Here is an 18,786-nt window from a genome sequence, read left to right on the forward strand (position 1 = left end):
GTTTTCTAAAACTGCACTTTAAACACTATGAATGGTATCACCAAAATATCCTTAAAATAAGGGTTTCAACTCCATTATTTCAATTAAAGCAGGGGTAGGATTGGTGATGGCGAATTGGAAAGGTAGCATAGCACATGGGCATAAAGGCTCAAACTGGACTGCACCAAAGTATTACGAAGCATATGTAAGTGCCATATTTCCTTTGTATCCTCTGCATTTATAATAATAACCCTTGATTAGGGGTGCTCTCTGAGACATCTCATCTTATGATCAGCTTCCGTCCGCAGCATTAGTGCTGAGAACTGGAAAAAAAAAACAACGGCTCTAACAGAGACAGGAGTATAATTTGTCATTCTTAATAAATAACAGAAAAATAGAGATATTATTTACTTATGGGGAAGGTTATTAATTATAATGACAAAACAAAAAGAAAAGGAAATGCAACACAATACCATGAAAACAAAACAGTATCTGATCCAAAATGCATCTTTAAGCCCGAGCTACAGCTCATAAAAAGATTATAAAAGATTAATATTTTATGCTAATCAGAATCAGTTTTTACAAGACAAGGAAAAGTGTTTTGAAGTTTTTGCGGGTTGTCAGTCAGCTAGTTGCATTACATTCAGCAACCTTGACTTTTGCAAGACACAAATATTCGCGGTTTAACCAGAGGGAAATCATTTAACACCAGCCTTGACTTTTACCTGAGTTAATGGCAGTGAAAGAGCAAACCACCACATCAACTGGGTCATAAAGGGTTCAACGGTTTTTTGGCTCCCACTTCAGAAAGAACTGTTGAGGAAAAGGCAAAGTCCACGGGGGTCTTGCAGCCTGTAGATCAATGAATTGCTTTGCAGTTGGAACTGTGTGTGTGTGTGTGTGTGTGTCAGCAATCTGTTACTGCTCAGGAGAGTGAAACGACTTAATACCTCATCATTGGGTTAGATGGCCTATCATTTTCTGCTTGTTTAGGCAATCGAATAGTGGATTGGTTGTGAAAGCACCGGAGCATGTTTAGAGGTCACATGGTCAAACTGGCTTAGAGCTTGACAGTGTGTGAAGTGCTCACCCTGATTGCCCCTTTAGGTTGTTTGCTCTGGCTCAAGTCTGTGCTCAGCATTTTTAACCATGCGTGCTCTTAGCATGTCACTTTCTAAAACTTGTCCTTGAATATTTTCCATATTTCTCTATGGCAACGGCACACACACAAGTTGTTTTTTGTCTCTTGCTAAATGCAACATAAACATTTTTATACATGTGCTGTTTTCAAAGACCCCTGAGAGCCACAAGTGAAGCTAGGTGCTATTTTGAGGCGAGCACTTTTTCTAATTTAGTTTTTGTGGAGCGGTCTGTGTGAAAGCCCTCCTATAGCTCCAGTCGGACTATTTAGTTTCCTCATGAGTGGTCAAAATTTCTATTCATTCTCTGACCTGTATTATTATGCTTCATTATTGCTTTCAGAATAAAGAAAATCTGTGTGAAGGGTTCTGGAGTGCTGGTTCTTGGTCCTCAAAAAGAGCTCCTCTTCAGCAATTATGCTACTAATTTACTAAAGAACATCTTGCAGCTCATTTTATATAGTCCCCTAAGTGGCCCCAGTAATGAGTTATTTTCTCTTTCACTTTCTGTCTTTTTAGCGATGGAGGAGCTGGATGGAGACGAGGTGAGAGTATCCTCCAGAGGACGTCTTGCTGAGAGAGACATTGTTCAGGTATTTGTCATGATTCTATTTGAATTCGCAGATTACACTTTTGCCTGGAGGGGGTATGGCTCACATTTATAACACATAGCCTACTCAAACACACACTGGGGACCTATGCATGCGGAGAAGCTGAGCAGGGGTATGTAAGGGTCTTGCTCTGGTGTACAACACAATGATTCTGCTTTAACTGATCCACACAGATAAAAAAAAAATATTTCCGGGGAGATTTAAGAATGTTATGCGTCATCCACTCAACTGTATTTATCATACTGTATTTATTCGATGTACACTGTTGCTCATATAGTTATCTTCTGCCGTGGGGCCAGTCAATAGTCAGTGACATTTCTCAGTTATTGTTGGTATGTTTTAATGATCACAGCACGAATATGTTTTATTCCTCTGTGAAACTGAGTAAGGTATTGGTTTCCAAGCTCGTTCTCTCTCTCTCTCCTTCCTATTATACATATCTGTATATTTATATATATATATATATATATATATATATATATATATATATATATATATATATATATATATATATATATATATATATATATATATATATGTGTGTGTGTGTGTGTGTGTGTGTGTGTGTATGTGTCATATATATAATAAGCAGTGCTTAATTAACCCTGCAAGTGCCATAAGATATGTATATATGTATATATATACACATATATATATATACATATATATGTACACATATACATGTACATATATATGTATACACACATATATATATATATATATATATATATATATATATATATATATATATATATATATATATATATATATATATATATATATCTTATGGCACCTGCAGGGTTAATTAAGCACTGCACATTGAACACATAGGAATGGGAGGTTTTAATCAGTCGGTTGTATCCAGTCAGCTGCTCAGGCATGCACATGGCTCCACTCCACAAATTGATTTGAATTGAAAGAGAATTAAATCAGACTTTATTAGACCCTGAAGGGAAATTATATTACGGAAGTGAAAATTATTGAGAGAAAATAATTCAGTTAATAAATGTGTGTAGTGGTGCAGTTCAAGGGAACGGGGCAGGGGGGTCTGGTTTGGTGACCCCAGGGGTGCATCACTGCTTTTAGCAGATGATGTGGTTTTGTTGGTTTCCTCAGACCATGATCTTCAGCACATGTCGGGTTGGTTCGCAGCTGAAGAGAAGTTAGTCTCTCTAAGGCTTGACGCAGACTTTGCAAGAAGCAGAATCTTTGTTCTTGTTCTCAGAGCAGCAGGAACAAAGAAAATGTTTTGTTTAGGTCCCATTATTCCATGAGAGTCTTTGTCTGCGATGAGGTGGGAATAACTGCAAGAGGGAGCCCTGCAAGAAGAGGCTCCAAAAATAAAGTTCTGCTCAGCTGGATTGTTGAACTCAAATTGCAAGAACTCCCAAAAATTGGGCAGAGAACAAAATGACATCATTTTGTTCCTGTGGCCCTGAGAATGCGACCATAGTTCTTGCTTTTCACCAAGTATGTAACAGGCTTACGTCTGAGGCTGTGGTTCTCAACTGGGAAAGACTGGAGGGCTCTTTTCTGGGTTTGGAATTTGTCTTTGCCTCAGAGGAGTTTAATTATCTCATGATTGTGTTCATGGGTTATGGGTCAGATTTGGGCTTTTCCACTAGTATTGAAGACATCATTGTGGCAACTGCTGTGGAGACAAGAGTTCTTAGTTGAATGTCAAAATTCTTAATAACGTAATTGTAAAATATTTTACTGTCCTTTCTTCATTCCAACACTCAGTTATAGTTATGAGATTAAGGCAGTGACCAGAAGGATAAGGTTGTGGATAGAGGTGGCTAAAATCATCTTCTTTTGGAAGGTAGCTGGGTATGATGTACATGTGGAGGGAGCTTTGCATGGAGCTGCTTTTCTTTTGAATATGAAGGGATTCACTAGACGTGGATCAGACATTTGATTAGGATGCCTGACCACCTCTCTTTGGAGGTTTTCAAGGCACTTTCAAATAAAAGAAGACTCCAGGAAAGACCCAGGACTCACCGTGATGGATTGTATGTTGCTTTTTGCCTTGGTCGCCATCCTGAACCTGTTATGGCCGTGACCCAAGTTCAGATCAACATAAGAAAATGAATGTTCAAGAACTGTTACGGTGTGTTCAGACCAAACGTATTTGAACATCAAAAACGCTCAAAATGCTGAACACTCGACGCTGGTCACTAAACTGCCACTTTTGTGTCCAACGCCCAAAACGCTCCTGACGCTCCTGCCGTGTTTGCTGCTTGTCTGGAGCGAGTGGCAAACGCGGCGGAAAAGAGAGAAGGGAAGGGCGGAGCTTTTCTTCCAGTCAGTCTGAATGATGGCGGATTCAGTAGAGCGATGGCATGGTTTTATTTAATAAATAAAGCTAGAGAACGATGTCGTAGGGCAGTGATAGTCACTGTTAATGCAACAAGAACCGCACTCAGCAGAGAGCCGCCACCCCCCAAAACAAAGCGTTGCTAGGCAACATATCATGCTACGTTGCCAAATCAGTAACATTCAGCTTTTTAGCAAGGAATGGTTATCCTAAATATTGCACGGAGTAATGGCATCTCAGCCCCATGTCTGGGTTCACCACAGGAATCCTCCAGGAGCTGCGAGCTGATTGCTCTGATTGGTTGACGCCCCGTGTCGAGCGGCCAAAGTACAGATTTTCCGTCTCTGGGTTTTGACGAGCTTAACAAACTTCTTAAATTTTCGGCATGTTCCGTGCAGAATGTCGACGCTCAAGACGCGACGAGAGAAAGCTCGACGCCCCCATAGACTTTACATGGAAACCTGCCGCTCAAAACGCGCTTGGTCTGAACACACCGTTACAATCCTCTGGGGTCTATTACAGCTAGTAGAACATGTATAATTAAAACAAAAAACACAACATTTCAAAACAGGTCATTTAAAAAAACCTTTGGTGCAGGACTGAACTAATCTCATTGATTATCAGTTTTATACATCCGCATCAGGTATTTCCGTCTGGAAGGAAGCTACTTAACCTGGTCTGAATCTGACAGGATCAGTCTGGCTTTTCACCTTGACCTCACTTTGTGCAGATCAGTATTGTTATTTAAGGCGATGCCAGCTCTTTTACTGCACACCCTGACAATCCCCCACAGTTTATTTCTAATTTTACTTGGTAAAAAGCCAAACTAACAGCTAAAGTTAAAGGCTAATGAGGACCCGATGAAAGAAGAACAAAACATCCTAATGGAAGTAAAACCCACATTAAAACTATGAAGCTTCCAGCGTAACTGAGAAGCCTAATTACAAAATAAGTCCACATGGGCTTCAGAGGTCAGTTCCCAGGTACTTGTACCCAAGTACTTTAACAGCTGCATCTGAATGAATATAGGCAAGGAGACTTTACTTTTTCCCCTGAAGTCTGTAATCATCTGCATTGTCTTCCAAATAGATGGAATAGATGACAAAATAATTCAACTGAGAGTGAAGAACAAGATGACAAGCTGTTGGAAAGTAGAAAGTAGAAATGTACCTGTGAGAAAATTGTTCAAAGGACGATAACCAGGTTTACACCACCTGTCTTTTCAAAGCGCTCCGGCTCCTTTGTTGTTACCACTCTGTCTGCAGTCTCTGGCTGCGTTTCCATGGCATTTTTTTTTTGTTAAATAAAAGCAATATTTGTAAGTTTTGACAAACAACAGTTGCGATTTGCAGTTGTTTCCATTGAACTGTGTTTAGCGCATAAGCCTCAGTTCTTTTAAAATATTGTCCGTCTCGGGACATTTTACAAGACTTGCAGCTGCAAGGTAGCCAGTAGCGTTATTTTGAGGTTTTCTAGTTGCTCCGGAGAATTTCTACAACTTTTCAAAGCTTTTCTCCCTTAATTTTTTTTTTTTTATAAAACTCTGAAATTCCTTTTCATTTGCTCCATATCCATCTTTACTGGAAATGAACTGGCTATGACCCCTCACGTCACGTCCAAGGACACACAAATACGACTAAAGTGTTTCCATTACACTTCTGTGATCTGTTTCTATATCAAAACATCTTAAAAACCACCTCATGGTGGCTAAATCTTTTTTCGAGATATTTTTTTCGAAATGCAGGTGTTTCCATTAACATTTTTTCATTGCGATATTTAGTTTTTGAGCTATTCCAGGTGTAATGGAAACGCTGTCTACCTGTCTGGAGAGACAAGCTGACATAGAGGGGATTTAGCTAAGTGTTGGTGCAGCACGTAAAACTCCGTTTCCTAAATACCTGTGTTCTTGTCAGCTGTATAAATTTGCCTATTTTGGTTTTACTTTTGTCGTGATGATCACAGGAAGAAATGCTTTTAACTTCCTACCCCTTGCTCTCCATTTTGCATCCTGAATGTCTCCTCTTCAGCTTGACAGATTTGGGTCTCCAAGCAAATTAAAGGTTGTGTAAGTTAGTCCAACATCTAAACAACTTCCCTGTTGGGAGATTGTTAAACATCATAACAGTTGTTAAAACATGCCAGAATCACCAGCAGCTATTGCCAGCAGCACAGCATCTAAATGATTCATTCATTTATTCATTCATTCATTTTCCGAACCACTTAGTCCGATTAAGGGTTGTGGGAGAGCTGGAGCCTATCCCGGCAATCTTTGGGCGAGAGGCGGGGTAAACCCTGGACAGGACACCAGTCCATCGCAGAGCATCTAAACCAGCCTGGGGAAATTAAGAGATATTTCACAGACTAAAAGCTCAACAGCAAATTTCCGAACACAAAGTAGTTATCAATAGGAGCCAAAGTTAAAAGCCAAGTGTTTGTGAACACAACATAACTTTGTGACTACGTTATTCTGTGCTTCTAACTCGTTTTAATGGCATGTTGACATTTATTCTCTTGATTTCTGGAGCAGTTATTGCCCTGCAGCAACCCAGGGCTGAGAAGCAACACTTTACACTGTCTTTTTCTGATCTGGGGCATCAAGTAACTTCAAGCAACGAAACCCACAACAGCGTCATCGAAGGAAGTGAAGGAAGAGAGAAAGTGACTGTGCTAGATATAAGACAAGAGTCAACGTCAGACTGACTTTTACTAGCTGCAGAGAGGTCAGAACAGAGATGGAATACAAGATGGATGCCAAATCAGTTGTTGCTAAGCGGTGCCTCAACACAAAAATCTACCAAAATTTGATAGTGTTTCTTTGAAGTGACTGCGATGGACTGGCGAGCTGTCCAGGGTGTACCCTCCCTTTCGCTCAAAGACTGCTGGGACAGGCTCCAGCTTCCCTGCTACCCTTCATCAGACTAAGCGGTTAGGATAATGAATGAATGACTTTAAAGTGACAATCTTAAACAAAACAAATCAATAAATACATTTAAATAAAAAATAAAAAAAATCATAAAAGACGTTACTCATAATGTCATATTATTTGTCACTAAAAGTTATGACCCTACTGAATGGGTCGCCACAGCGAATCATCGCTCAGGTGGCACCGGTTTTACGCCGGATGCCCTTTCTAACGCAAATTTCTGCATTTATCCAGGCTTGAGACCGGCCCTCAGAGAACATTTTGACATGGGGTAGTGTAGGGGAGCAGGACTCAAACCGCCAGCCATCAGGTCCAAAGACAAGCTGTTCTACCACCTGAGCCACTGCCTCTCCCTCTGGTGTCATTACTGCTAATTCAACACATTCCTTAAGTATGCTACTGCAGTGTAAACATTAGTATAGATCTGCAGAAAGTCATGGGTTAATACTTTTTTAAATATTTCATCTACTGATCTTCATGTCTTTTTTTTTTTTTTTTTTTTTTCTTTTTTGTCGTCTTTTTGCTTCTGATTGCTGCCATATTGGTTCTGGAGCAACAAGAGAGGTTGTTAAACAAACAGTGCAAGTGTTTTCTTTGTCATCGGTTTGACTGGCAGCTTTAGAAATCACTAAACCACTAAACTACCAATAAAGTTCGTGAATTAAATGAAGCTAAATAGTTTTGGGTTTTAGGATGGTCAGACATCCTAAGATGTCACTTGAGTTCTGGGAATTGTGTCTTTGTCACAAGTTTTTTCTTCAAAGACTGGATCCCCCAACATTTATTTTTCATCAACTAACAACAGAGATGTGCATCTTTAATGACTCCTCCCTCAGCTTTTAATGTATTATAGATGAAACTCTCATGAACACTTGTAATTACATATTTATAAAAAAAACATATATTTTTATTCATAGTCATGGGAAAATTACTTGAAAGTGAAAGAATAAGGTCTTTTTTGTCTCCCCTTAAAGACACTTTATCTGTTATCATTTGTAAAATCAACAGAAATTAAAATATTTTTTATTGTGAAGAAAAGATGAATCTTGAAGATGAACCTATTTTTATCAAAAGGAAGCAGTAACCCACCTGCAGAAAAGGAAATTTGACTGCCGTTCTTATGGAGAGCATCTTTGGAGACGCAACAATATAAACAGGAAGATATTTGCTCCTGTTAAAAATGTCCTATTAAATATGAGGATAGGATTGAAGACTGGCCTGTCAGCGTGCAGAGTAGGGTATGATGATAAATGAGCACTTACAATGACAAATGCACGTTGTCCAGATAGTGAGAGGAGGGATATTAGGATTTACCGTCACTTCGTTGAAGCAGCGCTGGCTGTTTATTATAAGAGAAAGCATTTTAGCTCTGACAATAATGTCAGTGCATGGCCTGATGTGGAGACAGATCCTCAGGTTTTCCACAGTGATGTCACTCAACGCTACAGTTCTATCAAGAAAAAAAAAAAAATGTGTTGATGGAAAGTAAAACTGACCCCAACTGAGGTTCATGGTTAAAACATAGAAAATAAAAGAGAAAAAAAGTCATTGATGAAGCTTCAGAGCTTCATTGTGTATTTTTGGGATTGCTTATCTGATTAAGGTTATCGCCTTTACATGCATCTAGCAACACACATGATGCTATTTACAATTATTTTAATCAAATAATACCTCATTGTATATCTCTTTCAACAATTTATGAAGGGCTGAGCAATATTAGAAAAATATATCAATATGATTATTTAATATTACAATGATAATTTGAGTTGCAGTCTAGACACATTTCTTATTTCAAGACAGAAGAACTGCAATACTAGGTATGTACATGGTGATAATGCAGCGATGCAACGTTTTCTCTGTATTGTGCAGGCAGGTGGTTTTTTTTATGGTGGGATGATTTGGTAGACTGACATAAAGCCACTTTCAAGCATGTTTACATAACAGTGTATACCATTCCTTCATGAAAACCTCAGCGTTGATTCAGACCCGTTACCTCTTTTAATAATTTAACATTGTGCATTCCCCCTTTTTTTTCTATAACAGATATTACAAAATATATATCAATCATTCTGTTTGGAGTTAATTTCTAAGCACACATTGTTTTTCACTACTAAAATTAGCCTCATGACAGACCTATGCAGGGACATTTTCTCATAAAAGAAATTACTATATGCATTTATACAACCAAAATAACAGCCTGACTCTGAGGAGAAATGTGCTTAAATGGATAAAATGTCCACAATGATGTTTATTTTTGTAATGTTTTTCCATTCTCCAAGTAGCTCTAGATGTACCCCAGAAAAATCACAAAACATTGATCATAAAATTACTTCAAAGAACTGTGAGAAAATAAAATTTAAATAAATTAATAAATCTACTTTTGTGTTAACAATCCTATCCAATATTAAATAGATGGATAAAATAAACATAAAATTACCATAATTGGATTTTTTTCATTTTAAATTAAAAAGATGTAAATGCAGTAAACATTTTTTTTTTTTTTTTTTTTTTTGCTGTACAAGATTAAAAAATGAAGTGGCATTTATTACTGAAATCCAATCAGGCACCGAAGTCTTTTGCCTTCCTTTTTGACATTCAGATACAGATGTTTTACAGATTGGTCACATCAACTGTTGGGAGTGTTTCAATAAAGTCACATTAAATTTAAATGACTACTAATTAAATTACAGTAAAAGCTGACTTTAAGCCAACATTTCAACAACATCAATATTTTTAAGCACCGCCATTTTTTGTTAGAGATTTTATAAGATATAGGAAAATATTCCTCAATCCTTCAGATTCATAAAAATGCCAAGTTTAAAATTTGCTAAACAAACAAAAGAAAGGGAAAAGCCAGTCATCTCATCTCTGTGTGAGGCTACATTAGCTCCAACTAGCACAACGCACCCGCAATCACTGAATAAATAGCAGGTGGTTGATTGGGGCTGTGCAACAGTTGTATAGTGTGTAGCAGTGGTGGGGATCTTCAGGCACCTCATCAATTCTGTTCTATTATGATTCAGATTGCTAGGATGCTGATAAAAGAACCACTGATGCATGTTTTCTTCTATCCCAGATTTTTTCTTCATTATGCAAACATTTTACATTCAGAGCAAAGAATTGTCACAATCCATAAGTAATTTCCATCCATTGTATTTTATCAATAGAACAAATAGAAGCAATGTGACCAGGTAATTTATTTCCCAGCATTGAAAAGAATAAAAAATGTTCCTGTAGCAATTTACTTGTAGTAAGGCAAGGTGAGTTTATTTGTATGGCACTTCTTATGTTCAGAATTATTTAAAATGCTTTATATAAAACATGAAAAGCATGGCAGATGGTGTAATGAAGCATAAAAGGCAGAAACACAAAGCAAAAATCATTGTTAAATCATAAATTAAATGAAAATGATTAAACGCAAGATTAGTTAGAAGTTACTGTGTAGATTTAATGCATAGGCGCATGAGAATAGAGATGTTTTTAACCTGGATTTAAAAGTGCACTGGAAATTAAACAGCCCTAGCTGTTTACAGTATAACAGCCAGGGCTGTGACAATATGCTTGTGTCTCGATTTGATTCAATTCTGATTTTTTTGGGTGCCGATTCAATTTAAATTGTGATTCTCAAAATTATTTGATTTTGCTGATTTTTATTTATTTATTTATTTATTTTTTTGCTCATCGTTTTTCTTGATTTCAATTAGGAAAAAAACAACACAGTAGCCAGATCATCATTCTGCTGCTATAATGCCCAAGAAGACAAGTAAAAAGATCAATAAAACAATAAAAAATGACTAAAATTTCATTATAGATTATTTTTATTTATTTGGGGGAAAAAATCGATCTTTTAAAAAAGAAAATTGATTTTCTTTTTTTTTTTTTTTTTTTTAAATTGATAAAATAAAATCTTGATTTTTCAATTTGATTTTCCCACCCCTAATAACAGCTTCATGCCGCTTCTCCATGTTTAGTCTGGACTCTGGTCAGGACTAGTTGACCTGAGTCTTTGGATCTAAGAGCTCCTCTTGGTTTATATTCTCTGAACATACCACAGATGGATTCTGTGCCTAAACCATAATGGGATTGTAAACAATCAGCAGGGTTTTAAAATCTATCCTGTGACTGACTGGAAACCAGTGTAAAGTTTTTAAAATTGGTTTGATGTGTTCAGCTACTCTTCATTCTAGTTAATTCATTCTAGTTAAAGCTCTAGCAGCAGCATCTGGATGAGCTGCAGATCTTTAATGCTCTTTTTAAGAAGTCCTGTTAAAAGACTGTTCCAGTGATCCAGTCAGCTGGAGAATGAATGCATGGAGGAGTTTCTCCTGGTCTTACTGGGAGATTAAACTTTTAATTCTGTTAATGTTTTGGAGTTTATAAAAGCTGTCATAGTTATTTCCTTTATGTGGCTGCAGAAAGTCAGTGATTTTAAAAACCCAAGTCTCGAGGCATTTACCAACAATTCAATTCAATTCAACTTTATTTATATAGCGTCAAATCACGGCAATGCCATCTCAAGACGCTTTACAGACAGAGGGGAAAACATAATGAAGGCCAATTCATAAAAGCCTATATAAGGAAACCAACAGATTGAGTTGAGTCCAACTCAATCTCCCATCCTGAGCAAGCACACTGGCAACAGTGGGAAGGAAAAAACTCCCTTTTAACAGGAAGGAAACCTCCGGCAGAACCCGGCTCAGGACAGGCAGCCATCTGCCTCTGCTGTGTGGGGGGAAGAGGACAGAAAGACAACAGATAACAGGAACTGCTAATCCCGGCCAGGGAGACCTGCTGAGACAGGAGACATACATGTTAATGATGCAACACTGTTATGGGGGGGTAAAAGAAAGAGATAAAGAGAAAAAGAAAGAAGCTCAGTGTATCAGGAAATGTCCCTCAGCAGTCTAAACCTATAGCAGCATAACTAAGGGATGCTAACCATCCCTAGCTATAGGACTTATCAAAAAGATAAGTCTTCAGCCTAGTCTTAAAGGTGGGGAGGGTGTCTGCTTCCCTAACACTAACTGGGAGCTTATTCCATAAGAGATGGGCCTCATAACCAAAGGCTCTGCCTCCTGCTCGGCTCTTTGAGACTCTAGGAACCACAAGTAAGCCTGCAGTCTGCGAACGAAGTACTCTGCTTGGTATATAAGGAACAATGAGGTCTTTGATATATAGTGGTGCCTGGTTGTGGAGGGCTTTATATGTAAGGAGAAGGATTTTAAATTCTATTCTAGATCCAACAGGCAGCCAATGAAGAGAAGCTAAAACTGGAGAAATATGATCTCTCCTGCTGGTTCTGGTCAGGACTCTGGCTGCAGAATTCTGGATCAGCTGAAGGCTTTTCAGGGCATATTTAGGACAGCCCAGTAATAGAGAGTTACAGTAATCTAGTCTCGAAGTAACAAAAGCGTGAACCAGTTTTTCTGCATCACTCTGAAACAGAATGTCCCTAATTTTGGCTATATTACGTAAATGAAAGAAGCCTGTTTTAGTAACCTGCTTAATATGTGGACCAAAGGACAGGTCAGGGTCAAATATTACTCCAAGGTTTCTCACTGTAGCACTGGAAGCTAAAGTAATGCCATCCAGGTTCATTACAAAACCGGAAAATTTAGCTCTGAGTTTTTCAGATCCAACGAGAATTATTTCAGTCTTATCTGAGTTTAAGAGGAGAAAATTTCTAGACATCCAAGTCTTTATGTCTATGAGACAATTTTGTAGCCTATTGGGCTGATTTGTTTCATCTGGTTTAAAGGATAAGTATAGTTGAGTATCATCTGCATAACAATGAAAGTTTATTCCATGCTGTCTAATAATTTTGCCTAAAGGGAGCATATATAGCGTGAAGAGTATTGGTCCAAGTACAGAACCTTGAGGAACTCCATGACTTACTGTAGTTTGGGAGGAGGACTTGTCATTTACATGAACGAACTGAAGTCTATCAGATAAATATGATTTAAACCAGCTTAACGCTGTACCTGTAATTCCAATCACCTGTTCTAGTCTTTGTAACAGAATGTTATGATCGACTGTATCAAATGCAGCACTAAGATCAAGCAAGATAAGTATGGACAGAAGTCCTTTGTCTGAGGCCATAAGAAGGTCATTAGTAACTTTCACCAATGCCGTCTCAGTGCTATGATGAGCTCTAAATCCTGACTGAAACTCCTCGCATAAATTATTTCTGCTCAGGTGGGCATGTAGCTGAGCGGAAACTATTTTCTCCAGAATTTTGGAGATAAACGGGAGGTTAGATATAGGTCTATAATTTGCTATCACCTCTGGATCCAGAGATTGCTTTTTAAGTAAAGGCTTGATTACAGCAGTTTTAAATGATTGTGGTACATATCCTGTCACTAAAGACATATTGATAAGATTTAGTAGTGATGTATTAATTAAAGGGAAAATGTCCTTAAAGAGGCTCGTTGGGAGAGGGTCTAAGATACAGGTGGATGGTTTAGATGAAGCTATTATTTTAGTTAATTCAGAGGGTTGGACAGGACAGAAACTATTTAGACACAAGTCAGATCCTGGTTCTAAGGATGCTTCGGAGACCACAACAGGCTCAACATTATAGGTAGAAGGAAGAGTATTGTGAATTTGATCTCTAATAGTGTCAATTTTATTCCTGAAAAAATACATGAAATCATCACAGCTAAGTGAGAAAGGAATACATGGCTCCACAGCGCTCCGGCTCCTAGTAGGCCTAGCTACAGTGCTGAAAAGAAACCGAGGGTTGTTTTTGTTTTCCTCTATCAATGATGAATAATAAGCTGTTCTTGCTGTACGTAAGGCTTTTTTGTATACAATTAAACTTTCTTTCCAGGTTAAGTGAGACTCCTCTAGTCCTGATGAACGCCATCTGTTTTCCAAACGCCTTGATGCCTGTTTTAGAGCTCGAAGCTGGGAATTAAACCAGGGAGCCTTCATAATCTTACCTAATTTCTTCTTCTTTAGGGGAGCAACATTATCCAAGGTTGTACGCATTGAAGCTGTTATAGTATCAGCATGTTGATCAATCTGAGCAGGAGTAAGGCTTAAAGGGGGACTCGCAGTCATGCTAACACATGGTAGATGTGAAAAAATTGATTCAATTGATTGTTTAAATTTTGTAATATTATTGTCTGATAAACATCTACTATAGTAGAATTTATTTTTGGTCAGTGAGTAATCAAATAAAGTGAATTCAAAGGTTAATAAGAAGTGATCGGACAAGACAGGGTTTTGAGAAAATACTTTGAGCTTATCAGTCTCAATACCATATGTTAGAACAAGATCAAGAGTAGGACCATGAGAGTGAGTGGCTCCATTGACATTTTGTGAAAACCCAATTGAGTTTAGAATAGAGCTAAAGGAAATGTTTAAACTATCATTTTCATCATCAACATGAATATTAAAATCACCTAGTACAATGACTTTATCAGTAGTCAGCACTAACTCAGACAAGAGATCAGAGAATTCGGTCAGAAACTCAGAGTAAGGTCCAGGTGGGCGATACACTAATGCTAAAAGGAGCGGTTTCTCTGAATTCCATTTTGGATGAGATAAATTTAATGTCAGGAATTCAAAGGTTTTATAGTTAGTTTTGGGTTTAGGATTAATTAAAAATTCTGACTTAAAGATAGCTGCAACACCTCCTCCTCTGCCTGTAGTTCTAGGAATGTGAAAGTTTAAATAGTTAGCTGGCGTAGCTTCATTAATACTAACATAATCCTCTTGCTGTAACACTGACCCTGTTGTCTTTGCTACCAAACAAATGAACCCTTTACAGGGTACTCAATGAAATACCTTAAAATGAGACATTTTAACCTAAAATTGTCCTCCTGGTATGAACCAAGACCTCCATCCTGTTGTTACATTTAAAAAAAAAAAATGTTTTATGCGGAAAATGAAAGAAAACAAAAGTGATCAAAAATAGTCACTTGCCTGATAAAGGGTTAATCTAACTTTTGTCTTCATTTAATTGTCAAAAATTCTCTCTCATCCAGGTGTTTACTAGCTGCTAATGTTCACACAGTAAGTCCATTGGACTGCAGTCGTCTGGCGACAAAGACACATAAAGTTTAGTCTACATAACTGTGATAGTTGATGTTCTAATTCTGCAGTATTTTATCAAAAGGCTGCATTTATTTAAGTTGAATGGAAGACGTCCAAGGACTGATCATTGAGGGAATCCACAAGTATTATTACAGTATATTCCCAGTTACTAACTAAAGAAATGACTAGCTAGACTCCCATTATGTGAAATGAGAAATAAAATCATCTATTCATTGTTCCTGTTTGGAAAGAGGAGATACCTTTTGACTTTACCTGTCTTATTCTCACATCTTGTACAGAGTTGTTACTTGAATAGATTTACACGTTCATTTTAGCATCACTTATCCTCCAAGAAGATGAAAAAAAAAGACTGAATTAATCATAAAACAGTAAACGAGCCCATCTCAAGCTGTCTTTCCCCATTTCAAAAGTGAGCATCCCTGTATGACCAGGTTAAATAGAACATCTCCTCCTCCTGCCGTGACGCTCGATGCGCAGATCTACTTTCAAGCATGCAGCTTAGAGTCATAAATACTCCAACTGATCAGAGGTTATCTATTAGGATTCTTTCACAGAAAATTGGAGATGTCACTCATCCTCGTGGTAGTACTTAATTAATGCTTCAGAGGCAGCAGTTTAAAGCCCATCACAGGTGGAGTCAAACATCTCCCCTCCTTGCAGCACCCTTTCCCATCACACACCGAGTCAAGCATGAAGCAGTGAATGTGATGTAAAATATACAGGCATGATCTGGCAGTGGTGCAAAACATATGCCTGAGAAGAAATAAACATTAAAATAGTAAACTAAAAAAGGTCTGGTCCATCTTTTGCCTCCAAAGCAACCTTCTAAGGGGATTTCACCACGATGGGCTCCAGGAAGCCCCCGATCTCCTGTTAATGGCATCTGAACTCTCTTTGCAATTCATACAACTCATTTACAAAGCAAATACATAACAATTTGGATCACAGTATACTGTACTGACTCTCTGTTTTAATATTCGTCCACAGTCAGTGTGTCTGATGTATTTATTTTTTTTCCTTCTTTCTAGTTTGTTCCATTCAGAGACTACATTGACAGATCTGGCAACCAGGTCCTCAGCATGGCCCGACTGGCAAAGGATGTTCTCGCCGAGATCCCCGACCAGCTGCTGTCTTTTATGAAGAGCCGAGGAATTGAACCGCGACCGGCCCTTTCCTCCTCCCCGCTACCTGAGCTGCTCCACCACATCTGAACCCGAACATGCTGTCCGTCAGTCCGTCTTGACTCTCTTCCTGCTGTTTGCTCCTGTCTGCTTATCTTCGCTCGCCTCTCTTGCAGTTATTTGTCCCCCTCATAGGAACGAAAACCTGGACCTGCCACTTGCCCTTCTTTCCCTTATCACCGGTGATAAGAGCACACCTGATGCTCTAACTCATATGTTCCTCTTCTGTGACAACAGAGCGCTGACCGTGAACCTTGACCATCCTCTCCTTGCTGACATTTGATCATTTAAAGATGACTTTTCTTTTTGTTTGCTCATTCCCCCCAACCTATTTTGCACAACATGTTTCCACAACTGTCCACAGCTGGAGTTGACATTAGTGGGATGTGTTAGGAGTCATTTTTAGTGCATGATGTGGACTTTAATTCCAGGTTAATTATTTAAAATAGTAAAGTATCTTAAAGCAAGCAGAGGTGATATTATATGTTATGTTTCACTGTTATAAATTGGATTAATTGACCACCACCGCATGGAGTGATTCATACTCCCAATTAATCCAGTTTAAAACACCCAGACCTGCTTATATGAAGGCAGCAGAGTAGTGCAGGCCTCATGTTATCAGCTACAGCACTAGAAACACATGCACACACACTTCTGTCAACGCCACACCCACCCTCACTTTGCCCAGCATGGGCCGAGGCTGGGTGCAGATTCCCCCCCTGCTGTCAGAGAAATGCCAGTCTCTCCAGCTGCCCTGCAGAGAGGAGGAGGGAGGAAGGAAAAGCGCTAGAGGGAGGGAGTTAAGGGAAGAAAGGAGGGGGGGCAGGGGCAAGAGAGTGGAGAAAACAGACAGAGATGCTGAAGGATGTGGGAAACGGAGCATCAAGAGATTTGTTTTGTTTGATGCCAGAAGGGAAAGAAAAACAGGGGAAGCAGGAGGCAGCATATGAAGGGGGAGGCTCCAGCTTAGTGCTGCCTTTAACTTAGTTTAAGGAGTCTTTGTATGCATATTTTTTTAGGGGGAAGGAATCTTAATAAGGGATAAATGCACATTCTGTGAAAAGCAATATATCTGACTCCCTGTGTAATGTTTGCCCTATGCATGTCCCTTCCTCTCCCCTGCCATTACTTGACATTTTATTTCCAGGCAGAGCGGAGCTGTGTGCAAAGTGAGCAAAGTCTGCCACCCAGTGCTCACGCTTTGTCTAAGCAGGGTCTCTTTATTATGCATGAATGCTGTTCATTTCAATACCGTCTCCAACAACACGCATGCGTGAGCACATGCAGCCAATAATGAGTGTCATCATATAAATTAGTGCTTTTAGGCAAATCACAGAGAAGCACACGGTGCGTAGAAAGTGACAAACTTTAATGTGGAATGTGTCACTTTGACAGTGAGTGTCATGTGGTGGTTTAGAAGGCTGTTTTATGTGCTGTGTAAGTATATTGACTTTTCTAAACTCATTTCGTCACATGTTTTTGCATGTTTTGAGAATAAATGTGTCGCAGTTGTCAAGTAGATGTGGCTCCCCCCTCTGACAAAAAAAAAAAAGAAAAGATAAAAAAAAATATATCTAAGTAAATATGCTTTTTTTTTCCTGTCACTGTATATTTTCATGCGTGGATTTATTTCCAAACAAATTTGTCTGCTGTGTGTCTTGCAGAATCCTGTGAAACATGTATTTTTGATATATTGAAAGGCTCATAAATGGACGATTTCTGCAAAACACTGAGACTCAAAACCCTGATGTAATTTCTGTCCGTTGACTGTAAAAACATTTTTAAAAAAAATCAAAGTGAATAATGTTTTATTGTATATACATTACAGTACGTGTTTCTCGCTCATTTGCTTAAATTAGAGCTGCAAAAGCCTTTTACATGTGTGTTTCAAATAACATCAGTATTACATGTTGAGGTTTTTAACCATGTCTAACAAGGATGCTGTAGAAATTAGAACTTTAACTGTTTTAACAAGTTATCTTAATGTGTTTTGATATGATGTTTAAAATGTTTGTGTGTACTTATATCTTCTGAACTTGATGAACTGCAGTACAGTTACCGAAAAAGAAACACAGCTCTCTCTCTCACACACACACACACACACACACACAATCTGGGTATTGTATTTGTGATTCATTGACAAGCTGTGCTGCATGCTCAAAATGAGTTCCAGCTTCAACTGGGTGATTCATCAAACAGATTAAAAAAAAGCTTAAATATATGATAGTGACATGTTTGCCTTATAAATGATTTAAAGTCCCTGAGCATTCATCACACTGCTGTCTTTCTGGTTTTATCTTGTTGAAAGGGCTGTACCTGCTTGACAGCTGGGATACAAACACGTAAGCCTTGGCTAAAAACAAACAATGTTTTAGTTTTAATAAGAAAGTCTGGGCGAGAAACCAGCTATACTGCTTCCAGGAGAAAAATAAAAACAGTTAATTCAGTTTAGGAAAAAAGTGAGGTGAAAAGTGAGGCAGGTGGTGGTGATCCTCAACTTTATTGCTGCAGCTCTGCACAGAATCAAATCACTGCTCCACCATTGACGGTTGTTCCTGAAGCCTCCATTCTGTGT

The 18,786-nt window shown here is 38.4% G+C and overlaps 1 protein-coding gene across 2 annotated transcripts in view; it reads left to right on the forward strand.

Moving 5' to 3' along the window:
- LOC306755101 (copine-9-like) overlaps nucleotides 1–18,348 on the forward strand; it is a 119,341-nt gene extending 100,993 nt beyond the window's left edge. For both annotated transcript variants that reach the window (XM_079239356.1, XM_079239355.1), the window contains 2 exons: nucleotides 1,638–1,711; nucleotides 16,059–18,348. In XM_079239356.1, the coding sequence (XP_079095482.1) occupies nucleotides 1,638–1,711; nucleotides 16,059–16,241 (257 nt within the window). In that variant the 3' untranslated portion in view covers nucleotides 16,242–18,348. The remainder of the gene's footprint in view (nucleotides 1–1,637; nucleotides 1,712–16,058) is intronic.
- Nucleotides 18,349–18,786: the final 438 nt, after the last annotated feature.

This window comes from Telmatherina bonti (genome assembly GCF_933228915.1).
Source record: "Telmatherina bonti genome assembly, chromosome: 4".
Classification (NCBI taxonomy): Eukaryota; Metazoa; Chordata; class Actinopteri; order Atheriniformes; family Telmatherinidae; genus Telmatherina; species Telmatherina bonti.